The sequence below is a fragment of the Glycine max genome, chromosome 13 (genome assembly GCF_000004515.6).
Source record: "Glycine max cultivar Williams 82 chromosome 13, Glycine_max_v4.0, whole genome shotgun sequence".
Classification (NCBI taxonomy): domain Eukaryota; kingdom Viridiplantae; phylum Streptophyta; class Magnoliopsida; order Fabales; family Fabaceae; genus Glycine; species Glycine max.
In genome coordinates this window covers 44,007,196-44,023,741 of record NC_038249.2, presented here as the reverse complement: position 1 = coordinate 44,023,741, position 16,546 = coordinate 44,007,196, and the positions used below count along the sequence as shown (strand labels likewise).

General features: G+C 33.0%; 3 protein-coding genes and 1 pseudogene across 4 annotated transcripts; 1 reads left to right on the top strand and 3 right to left on the bottom strand.

Moving 5' to 3' along the window:
- Positions 1–1,534: 1,534 nt before the first annotated feature.
- Positions 1,535–1,882, bottom strand: LOC102664668 (uncharacterized). Its single transcript, XM_006595412.1, has one exon. It carries the CDS (start codon positions 1,880–1,882, stop codon positions 1,535–1,537), a length of 348 nt encoding a protein of 115 aa, XP_006595475.1.
- Positions 1,883–4,213: 2,331 nt separating this feature from the next.
- On the bottom strand, positions 4,214–6,467 carry LOC100792375 (uncharacterized). Its single transcript, XM_006595073.4, has 3 exons — positions 5,782–6,467; positions 4,828–4,899; positions 4,214–4,687 (listed from the first exon to the last, which is right to left on the bottom strand). The coding sequence occupies exons 1-3, from the start codon at positions 6,310–6,312 to the stop codon at positions 4,685–4,687; spliced, it is 606 nt and encodes a 201-aa protein (XP_006595136.1). The 5' UTR covers positions 6,313–6,467; the 3' UTR covers positions 4,214–4,684.
- Positions 6,468–7,720: 1,253 nt separating this feature from the next.
- LOC100812588 (ras-related protein Rab5A-like) lies at positions 7,721–10,019 on the top strand (annotated as a pseudogene). Its single transcript, XR_001384327.3, has 4 exons — positions 7,721–8,050; positions 8,711–8,788; positions 8,884–9,051; positions 9,620–10,019. The product of XR_001384327.3 is annotated as a ras-related protein Rab5A-like (transcript).
- A 1,142-nt stretch (positions 10,020–11,161) lies between these two features.
- Positions 11,162–14,937, bottom strand: LOC100791852 (protein ROLLING AND ERECT LEAF 2). The gene is made up of 4 exons (XM_003542053.5): positions 13,724–14,937; positions 13,311–13,486; positions 12,815–13,038; positions 11,162–12,120 (listed from the first exon to the last, which is right to left on the bottom strand). Exons 1-4 carry the CDS (start codon positions 14,772–14,774, stop codon positions 11,322–11,324), a joined length of 2,250 nt encoding a protein of 749 aa, XP_003542101.1. The 5' UTR covers positions 14,775–14,937; the 3' UTR covers positions 11,162–11,321.
- Between the last annotated feature and the right edge of the window lie 1,609 nt (positions 14,938–16,546).

Here is a 16,546-nt window from a genome sequence, read left to right as displayed (position 1 = left end):
ATTATCTTTAATGAAAAAGAATACAAAAAAAAGTTGTATAAAATAATGTACAGTGTCATCCGAAATTAGAAAGTCTTGTTGATTTTGCTTAAACTGTGTTAATGATGGAATAGCATTAATTTATGCTTGCCAATACCACCGTAAGTGTTTGGTTCAAGTGACAATGAGGTGGCTCAAGTTTGGTCCTACTTCCACAATGTCAGGAATCATGTTAATTCTAGTGCTGCTGCCAACTAATGTCACATACATTTACTCGTGAACCAAAACGACAAGGTTTGCTGTTGCATATTTATGTCACTAAGCTATTGTGCTTTTCTTGCACCAAATTTTACGGGGCTGCAATTTGAGTGTGTCAATTAGAGGCATATATAGCAGAAAGATAGGAGCAAACAATTGCTTTCAAGCTCTTAATGGAGCATCCAAGTGAAGTTCTGTCTCTAATTTGGACCCTTATGAACGGTTGCACTGTAGAGTGCAGACATTAATAATTGCATAGGAGAGTTTGGTCCGAAATATGAATAGCACAAGGACAGTCATTAAATTCCATGAGCCCCGCTTCACAGGTCTGAAACCTTTAGGTGATAGACTGATAGTGATACAAAAGAGATGGGATGGTGAATTAGGACTGAAAAAGAAAACAAATGCTCCAATAACTTTTTCAATTTCTATTTATGTTTTGTTACTCTCTGGAGTAGTTTCTAGCCTACTTTCTAAAAGATGTTAAACTCTGGTCGTAATGGAACCATCATAACAATTCAGAATGTTTAATGCAGTTTATTTCTGGCAAAAAAAATAAAATAAAGGCAAGAAGAAATAACCTCAAGACAAGGGAAAGAGGTTTGAATGACACCACACTAGTCCATGTTCACAGCACATGGGTCCTGCAGTTACTGCTTTTCTACTTTGCAAGACATAGTGATCCAGAAAGATTAGCAAGTACATGACCTTTATACTTTATACATGTAATCAACAATAGAGGAATTTTGTGCACGATAAACGTCATATTCTATTTTGTCTTTGTCTTGCAAGATTAGACCGCAGAGGAGAAATAAAGACTATATACTATTAGTCCTTGTAAGATATATGGAATGGAAAGAATAATTTAATATTATTATTAGCTAAGGTTAAATGTGCTTTTTATTTAGTATGAATTATAATTATTGGCAATGTTGCAATGTCCTTCTATTATTAAGCAAACAAGAATATATGAAATATAAATACTAAAGCTCTACTCACGAACTTCTGAATCTGATTACTTGTTAATGACAGTTTGATGCACTTGGACTGACAGCAACCTGACTCAAAAATGGCATATCCAAAATTGGAAAGAAACTTGATCAACTATACCATACGAAGAGGAAAAGCAGATGACATAGAAAAATAAGTGAAAACATCTTAGGAGAATTACTTCTATTACATCTAAGTCAATGAGATTAACAAGATGTCCTAAACTATATACAACTACATCATACTCATAGGAAAAATAAAATCGAGTCCAAAAGAACTAAAATAAAGCTACACCATGTTGCTCTCATCATTTATCACCATTGCGCACCATTTCACTCTTGTCAAAAATCTTGGAGGGGACTGCAAATCGAGCTGAGAATGAGCGAGAAAGGTTATCAGGGTCGATGGAATAGCCATCATCGAAGTTCTGTGAGTAGGAGCTAGGATCATATTGAACATGAAGTACTGCGGGTGAAGAACTGAATAACCTCGTCTTCTCCCTCTTGATCTTCCTCCAGAACATTCTCCAACTTGGTATCTTCAATCTTGTCATTAAATTATTGACACACACTAAGGGAGTGCAGAAAATGCTCACATAACTTGACCATCTGCTGCTGTTTGTGTTATCAACACAGTGACAATTTTCAAGGTTCATGGTAGAGAAATAGAACAGAGAAAATTGGAAGCATAAAATGGTTTATGTCTCTAGGGGACAACTAAGATGTTTTTAAGTGCATGCACAGAGAAAAGTTGTACAATGAGCCCTCGCACCAGAACTTATAATGGGAAAGGATGAAAATAAAGACTGGAATGATACAATCTTGCAATATCAAAAAATTCTTTGGGTCTGTCTGTCAGAAACTGAAATTTCAATTTGTGGTTAACATGTTTATTGAACTTAAGATTTATATTTAAGTTAATATAATATAAATAATATATTTACATGAAAGTGTGTGTTTTTTATTACAAACGATAACGTTTATGCAATAAATTACGCGGAAGAAAGCACTGACTATGTAGATCATTATGGAATAAATGGTCATTATCTATGAAAAATAGGCAACAACTGATCAATTAAGTACAGTCTAGTAGTGAAAAATTTGGGTGAGATTTTAAATGCAACTTCTTTGCCATCACTAAAAGACAATAGTATATAATTTAGTGGAGATATAAGATTGGTTCATTTGATTCGATGGTTAAAAAGAAGAAAAAGCGATAGTTTTAATCTTGTTAATAAAAATTAATAAACTAATTATTAATATTTATCAATAAAAAAAATAATATATAGCTTAATCATATTTACGTCTCACGATGTTATAAACATTCCGTCAAGATAACTTTTTACATCGATTTTTGATTTCTTGTTGTTTAATTAGTGCTTTTTTTTATATTAATGTATTAATTGGTCTCTTTTTGTTGAAATAGAATTTAACGGATGCTTAAAATTTCGCAGAACTTTTTCTTTTGTATTTTTTTTACGTAATATGTGTGTAACAATAACAACTTTTAAGTTCCTCTAAAAAAAAGTTTTAAGTTTGAACAAGTGACTAATCGTACACTTACTTCTTCTCGGTTTAAAAGGAAATCAAGAAAAAAGATATAGAATAAAAATATGAAGTTTTTTTTTCTATTATTTGTTTGAGAAAAAAAAGATAAGAGAAATGTTTTTTGGATCCAGACCAATAAATTCTCCCCTCAATAAGGGGAAAGTGAGGAAGGTATTTTTTCTTAAAATTTAAATATTTTTTTTTGTAGCATAATAAATAAATAAATTATAAACAATTTATGTTTTGAAAAAGTAATTTAGTAAAAAAAATCTTTATTTTTAAGTTAAATTCATTTTTTAAAATTAATATAAGATGCTTTTGTTATTATGCATATTTTATTTTGTTTGTTTATTTTATTCATTCATTCAAACAATGTAATTTTTCTACTTACTCTTCGTTTCAATTGTAATTTGTTTATTTTTTTCCAAAAAGTTATTTTGGTTCATTAGAAGATCTTGATAAATCAAAATTGGTTGGCGCCATCAATTTCATCTCTAAATAAATAAATTATAAAGTAGTTCCTCGAATATTAGAAATTATACAAAATAATCCTTTTAGTGTTAAAATTCCTTGAAATTAGCTCCTAGACATTAGTAAAATATATTAACATAGAAACTAAATTGATAGATATTCAATACTTAGAGACGGTTTATATAATTTTATTACTTTAAACACTGTTTAGGATAGGATGATACTTGAAAATCAAATTAATAGTTTTCTCGTGTCTAGTCTCCCTGTTTTCATTTTTATTAATTTTCTTTTATGTCTTTTTTATTTCTTTTCTATCTCAGCTCAACTAACTAGAAAAGGTTTATTTAAATTGGATCAAATGTACTTATTTTTGAGGTGTGAATGTTATGAACTTTTCAGTTTGGCTTCAATTTCTAAGGATAATTTTTTTTTGGCTTAATTTTGTTTTGATTTTTAATAAATATGCCAGTTTTGTATTTTTTTTTTCTTAAAATTTTTTTGAGTTCCTAATATAAACAATAATTTTATTTTTTATCTTTGATATTTTTGTAGTTCTTGATAAATTAACAAGTTTTATATTTGTTCTTTGATAAAAAAAATTCATTTGTTATTAGTCAGAATTAAAATAAAATTTGTTAATTTATCAATAAATAAATATAAATTTTATTAATTTATCAAAGATTAAAATAAAATATCAAAGATAAAAAAATAAAATAATTATTTTATTAGAGATTTAATACAAAACAAAAATCTATTAGAAGAATTAACTTAAAATTCAGTTATTTATTAGAGATAAAAAAAAACTTATTTAAGCTTTTTTTATTCATGTAATATGTCGATTCTATATTACTTAACTAAGCAAGTTGATAGTCCCAGTAGTTTACTGACGATAGTAATAACATTACTGGGCGTAACCCAACAATCAACATGTTGGTCCACTCAATTCCCTCCGCACCTTTATTTTCTCAAGTCGCGACATTATGTACTTCGACCCCCACCATCATAAGTCCTTACCCAACACAGTTATTGTAATGGAAAGAAATAACCTTAAGTTTTGATTAAAATTCGGTCCAAAAAGCGAAAAAGAAATACAAATTAAAATGTAGCTACATATATGGATGTAAGCATAATTTACGAGTGATCTCTACCCACTGTTACAATAATAATCAATATTTTTACTTCGGCCACATATATGTAACTTTAATACATACGGTCGGGCTTCAGCTGCTGATCTTTTAATTAATTAAACAGTACTTTATCTTTTAGGGTAACCATAATATTAATATTATACATTAGTTACAGTGGGGGTTATTTCACAATGCACCTACCTAATATTATTTTTAAATTTACCAATTACACACATCTAAATTAATTTGAATGGATGCATACACATAGAGTGGGGGCATACATCTTTGGACTCTTCGGGAGACCCTGTGTGGTCACTGAAGAGAAATCATAAACAGAATCAGTGTAGTATATATATATATATATATGTGTGTGTATATAAGCATATTAAACGGAAAAAAATGAGAGAAGTTTATCAACAAATTGTATCACACTCAGTAAGTGTAATTAAGCTTACCTCGTGGAGACAATGTTGACGAACAATGGTCTGGTTTATTATACTGACCACAACCTCACACGATAGTTTTGCCTGTGGGATATTAATATTATCATATTACACACGGCCAGCATCAGCAAATTCTAAGGAATAAGTATTAGGAGGAGGAACAAAGAAAATGAATTGTTCAGGGTGCAATGTGAAAGTTCTACGAACAAAGTATTTCATGCTAAGCAGTTTGGATTTTCAACTCCCCAACCACCTTAATTTATAGTTAATTAGCTAGTTAACACACTTGGTCTTGGAGTAGGTTCCATCATACGTCTCCAACAAACGTCTCTGATAATAACTAACCAATTCAGAGACGGATCTTGAGACGAATAAAACAGTGACGGGTTTCGTCATACGCCTCAAAAATACGTATCTGATAATAACTAACCAATTCAGAGACGGATCTTGAGACGATTGAAACAGCGACGGACTGTCCGTCTCTAAATATCGTCTCTGTAATACAATTTTTTGGTTCCGTCTTTAGTCACTAAAATTCTATCTTTCCGTCTCTGTCAGAGACGACAAACATCCCGTCTCTATATTCCTTATTTATACTAGATTTTTCTTGTAGTGTAAAGAAAAAGAATATAAAAATAGTGTAAATATATAAAGAGTGTTTATATTTAGTTCAAAAATTATAAACACTTTGGCTTCACTTATATAATCTCTCACTTCTCTTTATCCTCACATGATATCATCAATTTTATTTGTCACATATTTCTTCTCACTTCTTATTTTTGTCAAAATATATAGTATATACCCAAAGAATATTCAAGGATAATTTCCCATATATAAATATCATTAGTATTTTCATGTTAATTATAGTTGATATCAACTTAGATGATCCATAGGTAGCAGAATTGTATGTAGTTTTGTGAGGTAAAAGAAGTAGATGCATGATTATTGATAGTTGATAGTAGGTACCTTGATGGGGAAGTGAAAGAAGAGAAGGCCCAATTGGCCCTTAGCATGGCTAATGGTATCAAAGGGTACGATACCTCTGGCCACGTCCTCCAGCAGCAACACAAGCTCCGGTAGCACGCTGATGCCAGCAAATTCCACGTCAGCATCCACGTAGGAAGACCCCCTGGCCCTCACGTGCATGCGCCTGGACGTCACGTGGCCCAGCATCTTCCCCCTGTAGGCGACGGCGACGTTAACCGCTCCGAAGTCCATGAAGTAGACGTCAACGTTGTGCACCCTCAGCGTGAGAAGCATGGAGATGTCTATGGTGATTGGCGGCACAGGGTGCACCTTTATGCGCCTCAGTTTCAGCCCCACGATCTTCAGATCAGGACCCGATGGCCAGAAAATGTAGAGAGCACTCAGCAAGATCAACACACCCACTGCCAAGGTCACTACGCGACGCCGCGATAAAACGACGTAGTTTTGATGGTGATGGTTATGAGGTTTGCGGAGAAGAAGAGTGTAGAAGGAAGCTTTTGAGAATCGCATTGTTCTTTTAGTTTCTCTTTAAATTAACTACACTGTGTCTCTGTGTAATGTGAATCAATAATATTGCAGTTTATGAAGATAACGGTATCCAACACATGATTCATTTTTTTGTTGTGGTTTCTGCCTGGGAAATTGTGGTGCGCTTTCCTATTTTGTCTGTCTCTACCTTGTTTTTTGTCTTTCTCCTCATTCCTAGATTCAAATTCATTCTTAAGTCATCAATTTTTCTTATGCTTCAAGTACAAGTTAAAGTGGATTTGCTTTTTTCACAATGTTTTACCTGTTTAAAACCAACTTCTTTTGATTGGGAGATATTTTGAGTTCAGAGAAAAATAAAATCCATTTAGAGAATTTCTATTCATATAATACAAATACTCCTAAGAAAAATAAGAATGTAGAGAAAAATATTAGATATAATACAGATAAAAAACATTTCTCAACTGATAACAATTTGTTACATTTTCTAATTCAGTTTCTTTTCTTGAATTATTATTAACTAGTATTTTAAACGTGTGTATTTTACAAAGCACGTACATATTTTTTTTATATGATTAAAATCTATAATAAATAAATATTTTTTAATATATAAATTATATTTTAAATTAACAATGAATAATTCAAATTGTCATGAAAGATTATTTTTAATTATTGATAAATTATTTTAAAAAATATTGAAATTAATTTAGAAATAAGAAAGAATTTAAGATTTCTTAGAGAAAAAAAATTGATTTGTTGTAAAAATTACATGTGAAATATACATAAAAAAGAAGAAGAGAGAAAATATTCAAATTTTAAAAGATAAATTGTTTCAATAAAATGGCAAAACATCCTGTCCTATAAGATACTAGTATCGCGTACACTTGAGACTGAGGGTAAAACATAAACTAGTAACACTAGTATAAGAATAAATGTAAAAAATCTTAAGTAAATTATAAAAATAAAAGATGTATAATTAAACTTAACAACAATAACAACAGCATTGCTAACTAGTATTTTTTAACATGATGATTATTAGTTACTTTTTAACCCATTTTTTTTTTATTAAATCGTGCAGAGTCCTATTTATATATTTAATGTATTTATTAGTAAAATTTACAGGTAGATGACCGAGGTTCAACTCTTGGCAGGATTTAATAAAATTTACGATTTTTATATTTGTTATTTGACATTCTAGAATATGTTGCTACTATTTTTTTCTTACCGTGTAACTAATTTGGCATTCATCGCAAGCAAAACTATGTTCAAGTTGCTGTCAATCAAGCTCATTTTGAAAATGAACACATGGCTGAATTAATCTGTAGAAAATATTTGATTTTGGGGCACTTCTTGTTCTACTAGGAGATTAGGGACTGGGAGGATGCATCATGTATATATTTTGAAGTGTTCTTCTATGTTCAGTGTTCAGACATAAAGCATCAAATTTGCAGATACAATCGATATAGTTGACGAGAATGCCTTTTAATGGATAATAACAACAGCACCAAAATTGAATATCAAAGCGGTGCGGACATTGTGAGTTATGTTGTATTCAACTAACAAACAGTCAACGCTAAACAAAAACTACCAGTCAACTACCCAAGTGCCCTGTTCTAAGCCAAGTTTCCTCTGAGAAATTTAGCTAGTAGCTTCTTTTGTCATAAGCTTCTCTTTCTTTTTCTGCAACTTCTACAATTTGTTTCTTTTTCTTCAACCTAGCGGTATGGCAAGGCCGGGGAATAAGATCATTCAAGCCAAGCTGGTGGGTATGTCTCACCTCGTGGTTAATTTTTTTCATTTTTCTTTTCTGATTTCACATAAAAATCCATTACATATATTGCATTGTCCATGCAGTATCAAATTTTCGTACTTGTCAGATATACAAAGGAAAGAATAATTAATATGTGAAGAATAACAATCATATGAATAGATCGTTATTAAATTAAATATGAAATAGAAACAGAAAAAGTATATCAATATATAGTGCATGATCGATTAGCCGGCAAGATTTTTTATTGTAATTAACCAAAATATCAATTTGATACTCATAGTTGGAACTAACTCAACTCTAAAACTAATTCAACAGATAAGGATTGTCCCTAACTATATATTTTATTTTGTTCATATTACTGGTCGAAGTGAGATATCCAATACCCTCTCAGGTAAAGGACCGGACATTTGCGGATGATACGATATAACATGTGACTCGATAAGTCCAACAAGCTAGAATAGGCTCTTGATACCATCTTAAAAATTTGGCCATATCCACTACTTATAGCCATGTTTGTATATCACATTGTTTCATATCCACTATTTTTACTTATAGCCATACAACATAGTATTTGGTTAATTTTCATCTAATAATATCTTCATTACTCATTATGATCAGACACAGATTCATATAATATGTTCCTTCTTGTAGGTACTTCTTGGAGACATGGGAACTGGAAAGACCAGTATAGCACTGAGATTTGTAAAAGGCCATTTCTTTCCTAACCAGGTTTACTTCCATTTTATCGCATTAATTGAATTTTGAAAGCTGCTTTCTTCGTATCTCAGCACAGTTTAGGAATCTTACCATTAATCTACGCACAGGAACCAACCATAGGAGCTGCTTTTTTCACTCAAATATTGTCATTATCTGAAGCAACTGTGAAGTTCGATGTATGGGACACAGCCGGACAGGAACGTTATCATAGTTTGGCTCCTATGTACTACCGTGGTGCAGCAGCAGCAATTGTTGTCTATGACATCTCAAGCGTTGTAAGTATTCGGGTTGTTAATTTTGAAAGTATTATGGTCTACCTGGAGTGGATACACTGGAACTTGTGATATTGCAAGCCTAATAACATTTGGTCTTAATTATTGCAATTTTGTTTGAAATGATTACAAAAACTGATAAAGAACTTGTAGTCATAATATCAGATTGGGATGAAAGAAATATCAATATTCTGCACTGTGAAGTGATAGACAATGTAAATTGTGAAAGGAACTTCTCTTTCCAAGCAAATTTAACAAGTAAATAAATTAATGACCATGACTAATCATGCTCGGCATTAATTCTTTTAAACCTTAGCAGCAGGTAGGACAAATTTCTGGGATGCTTCCCTTCTCTTCAGGCCATAGTAATTGTCAGGAGAAGAATGTGGTTGCATTGCAATATGTTCTCTTTTCTCTTGAATTTTGTCTGTTACCTTACCCTGAAGAATGATTACTGAATACTACATTAGTAACCTATACTTAGGAACCTTATCTATGTTATTGCTTCATTTCTTTTAATGCACTTGAATGAATCTTAAAACTTTTTGTCTGTTTTGATCTTCTATTTCAGGATACATTTGTTCGAGCCAAAAAAATGGGTTCAGGAATTGCAAACACATGGTAATGCCTCAAACTCAGTAAATAAACAAATGCTATGTTATCTTTGTGTAAGCAACACCAGCACTAGTAATGGCAGTGAGGAAACCAGCACTAGAAATGGCAGCAAGGAAACCCACGAAGGGAGGCCCAAGAGGAATGCTACAAGACCCACTTACATGAACGATTACAGCACCTAGCTATAGGCCATAACAGAATCTGTTAGAGCAATTCTGTTAGGAAGTTACTAGTGCATTTCTGTTAGGATAATATTGTTGCTGTATGATTTTCCTATTTTCACTATCAGACAACTATGAATCATGTATAAATAAACATTGAAGGAAATGGAAACACAGAGAAGAATTTCATTAGTATACCTTAGAGTGAGGAGGTTACCTTGTCATCGAAACAAGGCCTGTGTCCTCTGTTTTCCTACCACTTTGTCTACCAGCTGGTTGTCAGCACTAGCAGAATCTTGGGTTCACATCATATTGAATTATTTCTACATCAAATTAGTGGAAAACAACAAATCAAGTTTATTAAGTGCATCCATATTTTTTGGTTGCACTACGTGCATTCTATGAGTAGTTATTGCTTCAACTTTTTTTTTTCTTGTTGCATCAATTCAAGTTTGTACCTAAAGATTAAAGTTGGAAATAAAACCACTCTTATTCCTTAATCAATAATCACCCAATCATATTTGTCTTTGGAGTTTGGAAATTAATAACTTGTTTTCTATCTCTCTTTAGTCAGTTTTTCGTTTATTCATATCTCATTACAGTAAAACCGTAACTACTTCATGTAGGAAATCATAAGTCAGTGATGGCATTAGTAGTAAACAAATCTGATTTGGAGCCAGAGAGATTGAAGCTGAGGTAGTGTTGAGGTCATCTTCATACCCTGCTTCTTTCGTTTCCCTTGGAATAGAAAAATGTAGATCGTATAAGTACGTGGGAATATTTCAGTTTTTATGTTTGTCAATTCTCATCCAATATTTTTCTTTCTTTTCCACTTCTCCATTTGAAAACACAATAAATTCAGAACCTTATAAAGAAGCAGTTTATGCCATAAGGCATTATCTTCGTTGTTTGCTAGTGCATTTATTTTTAATTTAAATATGATTTGTGGACAGTTCGTGACAATATAATATTTTTTTATGGACAAATATTGATTGTTAATTTGTTAGTGAAAGGATTAGAACCCACAACATCATATAATATAACTGCACCAAATCACAAAACCAACAATTGTTTATTATAATAATAAAAAACGACGTGAGATTGATATTGATCAAGAGCTACAAGATGAAGCCACTGTATTATAGAATTGGATTTCATAAACTAATTATTTTTTTTCCTGCCAGAAGCATGATTATTTAAGTCACCTTTTCTATCAGCCAGCATGCAGCATGTTGAAACAGTTTGAGGATATTTACATTAGTTACAACTGAACAAAACATGGAACACGGAACGTTTATATCAAAGGGTATGAATCCATTCAACTGCATTCTCTGCTATAATGTGAAAATTCAAATACTGTTTATTTAACACTGTCAAATGCAATCTTCAGGACTAATCCCCAATCAAGAGATTTTAAGTGTGTATCATATCATATCATATCACACAACCAAGAAAAATATACTCCACCCCGAAAAAACAAAATAAGTGCAACCCAGCTCATGATGAGCTCTGGCCTAGGTGCTGTGATATTGACCTTAATTCACTGTACATTCTGGAACATTCAAGAGAAAAATCAGACATAGCCCTAAAGAGCTCTGGCATGCGATTTTTGAGACTTCCCAAAGTTTTTTGCCTCACTTGGAGGCATTGCCTTGCATAGGCTTCTTCCTCATCTTCCAATCTCTTCTTCACTAGTTCAACTGCAAACTGCCTCTCTGTAACAACTTCATCAGGAGCATTAGCATCTTCTGCCCTGTCTGGATTGTATTCATCTGGTATTTTCTTTTGCATATACTTGTTATACCAATCTTCAAATTGCCTGGTTTTGCGGGATAGCTCCTTTCGTGTATCCTCACATTTCCTCTTCAAAGCTATTTCTTCTTCTTGCTGATGGTAAATAGTCTCTATCACATTAACAAAGTTTCCTATAGCAGTCCTAGCAAGCTCATCAGGAAGTTTATCAAGACGGTCATTCCATGCATTGAGAAGGCCTTGTATGGGTGGACTTCTAACTCTTGGAGGCGAAGAAACCTTTTCCTTTAAATTGCTTTCAATAGGGATGATGTTTAATTTTAACCAAGTGTTTAGCGCCTTTATGTATCCCTTTTGATGGTTGACAAGCTTCTCAAAGTGTGAATGCCACTGTTGCACAACAAGAACTAGCTGGTATGTTCGGTCATAATGGTGTTCACTAGTTGTCTTAGGAGACTGGGAAATATCTAAATTTCTTAGCGATGTCACAGTATCTGATTGCTTCACATGGTGCTCTAGCATGGTTTTCCACATAGTGGCCATCCTGCAGTCCATAAAAAGTCCATCAATATTATATGTGTCATGTGTGAGGTTCTGACATAATGTATTTATTTGATTAAATACATACATTAGATTTAATCATATTAGTTTGCTGTATGCGGACTAATATAAATTCAATCCATTTCATAAAAAAAGTGTGACCAATTATCCAACCAATAAAACTACTTATTAAAAATAGAAATTTATTGTTGCATTGAAACAAATAAATATTTACTAATTGGATTAAGGGGGGGTTGGGGGGAACTTCCCTGCAAGAAGCATGCAACTTGCATTCAGCATTCATTTGAGTAGAAACAAGCGTGCCAACAGGAACATTAATGAAGACTTGAGAAGTAGCATGCCAGATATGTGAATCGTAATAACAAAAAGAAAAAGAAAAACTTCTTCAAGGTTACAAGACAACCCATCTATAATTATAATATCTGAATTGTAAAAACAAAAGGATAATTATTCTCTTCCATGAGTTCCATCTCATCTCCACCCCATTTTTCTATCCATCTCTCTTATTTTTACAGCACATCACCTATCAATTCTTTCAATTTCTCTCTCTCTCTCTCTCTCTCTCTCTCTCTCTCTCTCTCTCTCTCTCTCTCTCTCTCTCCTATTTTCCACCCCAAAATGGGGTGGATGAATATAACTACTTGAAGAAAAAGAAAAACTTCTACAATATTACTCACCCATCAACAAGCTGAATAAGTCTTGGATACAACTGTTCATCACGTAATCGGTTAATCTCGGAGACTGTTGAATCCAAGGATTGCATATCTACAATGTATCTTGTATGCAAATGACTGACAACTGCTTTTGCTTTCTCCAATGCTTCAGAGTGCGTGCCCCTTTTCTTCAGCTTATTAAGTGCAGCAACTTTTCTTTGGTACTCAAATTTCATTAGTTCACCAGCCTATAAAATAATATTATGCAGACAAATTCAGAATTAGAACAAGAAATATGTGTGTCTGTCCGTCTTCATATTTAACCCAGAACTAAGCAAAGATAAGGCAGTAAAAAAAGGATAAGTAGACAGAAAGATATAAATATTTAAAAAATATATATATTTACATTGTCATACTCAGAGCAGCATGACTTTGAAAGAAAATAGTTAAGGTTTAAATAGGAAAGGAAGACAATTTAAGTAAAACTCCTATCACATAACAGTTGTCTTAGTCAACTTACCTTAACTTCATCGTAGAGTTTCTTCTCCCATGCTAACAACTTGTCCAAGATGGTGGCATGCGTCTCATGCTCATCCGAGTCAAAATCATCCTTCCCATCATCCAAATTAGGTATTCCCTTAAAGGATCGGTTCCATGTAATAACTCGCATGACTCGTGCAGAGTGATCAATGTGTCCTGCAAGAAGAATAAAAGAACAAAAAACCATTTGCATAATATGACAACACAAAAGACATACATCATGATAAAATAAACGAGCAGCTTGCCCAAACTTGCCACACTCTTACAATGAAATCTATCAAGTAATCACCATCATCACACCTTTCCCACCAATTGATCATAAAGCTAGAAGTTAAAAAGCTCATTACTTCAAACAAGTACCCTATGTAGAAGTAGAAATAGATAGGTAGGTACCTCTATTATCCGCAAAATTGGAGTGATAGTGCAATCTCGTGGCCTCAAGCATCTTTGAAACCTCATGAGCAGCCTCAGAAGCCTTGAGAAAATGATCATCAAGGTTAGCAAATATCTGCAGCAGATTCACAGAACGTTGCACAACAATCCTCTTCCCATCCACAGAACTCGGCGTCTGCTTCATCTTCATCGACACCGGCGTCTCCATCATTTCCTCCGGCACATTCAGAGGCTCGGGCTCTGGATCGGGCTGGGGTTTGGGCTCGGGTTCAGGCTCAGGAACCTGAACCTTCCTGACAGGCGTGACAGCCTCATCTTCCTCAAGGACAACCCTGCTGGGCTTTTCCTCAAACACCTTCCTCTCAATTTCGTGCACCTTATGGACAGCATCTTCTTCGGCCGCATTGAGGCTGGTCCCGGCAATGTTCTCCATGGAAGGGAAGAAGTACTCCCAAGCACCACTCTGAGTGTCCGGCGCCATGGAGGAGTGGTGGTGGTGATGTGTCACGTGATCAGGTTGTTTGGAAGAAGGAGGAGGAGGCTGTCGTTGTTGTTCTTCTTCTGGCACCCTTCTATTATTACTATTAACTCTGTTGCTTCTTCTTTTCCTTAAAGACCCTTCGTTCTCTAACTCCTTGTCTTCTTCGTCGTCCTCTTCGATGATAGTAGTGACGGGCTCGGGCCTGGGCCTGGAGTCGGGATTGTTGATCTTGATCTCGGGCATGCTGGCGGCACGCTGGAGAGGTTGGGCGGGGGAGAAATCGGGGAGAGGGGGCGGCGGGAGAGGAATCTCGAAGGGCTGTGGGGCCGGCACGTAGGAGGAGCTGCTGCTGGTGGTGTTGTTGTCGTTTGAGTGTAATTGAGGGTTTTGGACCTCGCCATGGGCGAAGTCGCCAAGGGCGGCGCCGGTGTTCTTGAGGCAGGTGGCGTAGGAGGAGTGGGCGGCGGCGAAGGCGTTGCGGGAGGACACGGAGTCCTTCATGAAGCGCTTCCGCTCCTTGCATCGCGCCACCGCTTCCTCGTTCTCGATCTTGGATTGATTGCAACCCATCCAGAGAGAGCTTTCAATCCTTGGGTTTTGGAGAAGAATGAAAGAATATGAATAAAGGCGTCAAGTGGGAAAAGTGAAAATTCGAAGAAGGGGGTTTGGAGGATAAACTAGTTTGAGTAGAATGCTACAGTAAACGTCAGATGAACAACCGAATAAAAGAGAGAAAAGGAAAATATAGAAGTTAAAGGTACTTACATTAATAAAAATCCAACCCAATGTATGAGATCTACAAATAATCTCATTGTATCCTAGCCCGTCATTCTAACTTTAACTTACTTTGATTTTTATTAATGTATTATATAAATTCCAACTTTTTAAAGGTAAACAATAAATTACTTTTAACTAATTAAGTGTCCCGTCTCTTGTATGAATATTAAATTCATCTCTTATCATTTAAATGAGTATTTTTTATATGATTTTAAATTTTTGATATGCTATTAATTATTTAGTTTAAATTTTAATTAATATAGGTCAGTAAATATGTCAATAAATATTTAAATATATTTTTATATAAATATATTAAAAAAACGTTATTTTTAGGGTGTTGTCCTAAATAAAATGTCCATAACTTTGATAGTATCGTGGATATTCATTTTTTTATTTTCTTTTAAAAAAAATTGATTTAATTCAATTTTTTTATTTACACACTTAACTTGGAACAAGAATTGAGTGAAATTACTTAACTACAATAGAATTCCTTTTTTTATTTAATTTATCTTTTAAGATTTAAACATCATCTAAAAATATTTTAAACATAAAAAAATGTCATCTAACATAAATAACTTGTAAGCAACAATAAAAATAATTAATCAAATTCAAAACATGTTACTAATGTTGTTGTGATTGCATTTGAGTTACAATGCTTGTTAAAGTAATTATACATATTAATCAAAATTATGTTTATTATTATGTTTCTTTTAACTTAAGTTTGCTTTCTTGTTTTTTAAGTGTTTATTGTAATGTTATGCTGAAGAACAATATTAAATTATATTTTACCTTTAAATGAAATTTTACCTTTAAATGAAATGAAATTTGAGATTTAACAAATTAATTTAATAGAAACGTATTGACATTTTGGTAAAAAAAAAATACTAATATTTTTGTCCAATGAAAACGTACTAACATTTTGATAAAAAAAATTACTAACATTTTGATCTAAGGAAAATTATTGACGTTTTAGTCTAGTAGTAACTTACTAACATTTTTGTTCAATGGTAACTTACTAATATTTAGGTTCATTCTATTCAACAATTGTGTTGCCCATCATTTTTGTGATATTTTCGTCTCTCTGTGTCACGTAAACTCTTTTATTGACAGTAACGATGAAAATTAATGGATGAATGAATTTGTCACACTTTTTTTTTATTTTCGGGGACGAATTTTACCCAAGATTTTTTTAAAAATAACCAAATTCATTCCCGGAAATATAATGTGCAATAAATTAATTTAACTAAAATGGAAAATACATGTAACTTCACGGGTTTGACTAAAATATATCGCCACACACCATTTTATTCTATTTCTATGCATGCTACAACTACGAATCTTCAATTTTCTTTCCTTGGGTAAGGAAAGTAGACTAGTCTAGTGGCTCGTGCAACACGGACCTTTTTTTCCACGAGTCTTTAATATGTTTCTATATGTTTTAAAAAAATGTTCGAGTATGAAAATTTATATAAATAAATTTAATTTTTTAATTTAAATTTAAATTAATCACCTTTATGTAACAAGTTATATATATATATATATATATATATATATATATATATATA

Excerpts from the sequence above, each read along its gene's own strand:
- LOC100791852 (XM_003542053.5), bottom strand. The coding sequence starts at position 14,774 with ATGGGTTGCAATCAATCCAAGATCGAGAACGAGGAAGCGGTGGCGCGA. Across the intron at positions 13,039-13,310 it reads AACTCTACGATGAAGTTAAG|GCTGGTGAACTAATGAAATT; the intron begins GTAAGTTGACTA and ends ATTATTTTATAG. Across the intron at positions 12,121-12,814 it reads CTTATTCAGCTTGTTGATGG|GATGGCCACTATGTGGAAAA; the intron begins GTGAGTAATATT and ends TATGGACTGCAG.
- LOC102664668 (XM_006595412.1), bottom strand. The coding sequence starts at position 1,882 with ATGAACCTTGAAAATTGTCACTGTGTTGATAACACAAACAGCAGCAGA.
- LOC100792375 (XM_006595073.4), bottom strand. The coding sequence starts at position 6,312 with ATGCGATTCTCAAAAGCTTCCTTCTACACTCTTCTTCTCCGCAAACCT. Across the intron at positions 4,900-5,781 it reads TCTTTCACTTCCCCATCAAG|GCAAAACTATCGTGTGAGGT; the intron begins GTACCTACTATC and ends AATATCCCACAG.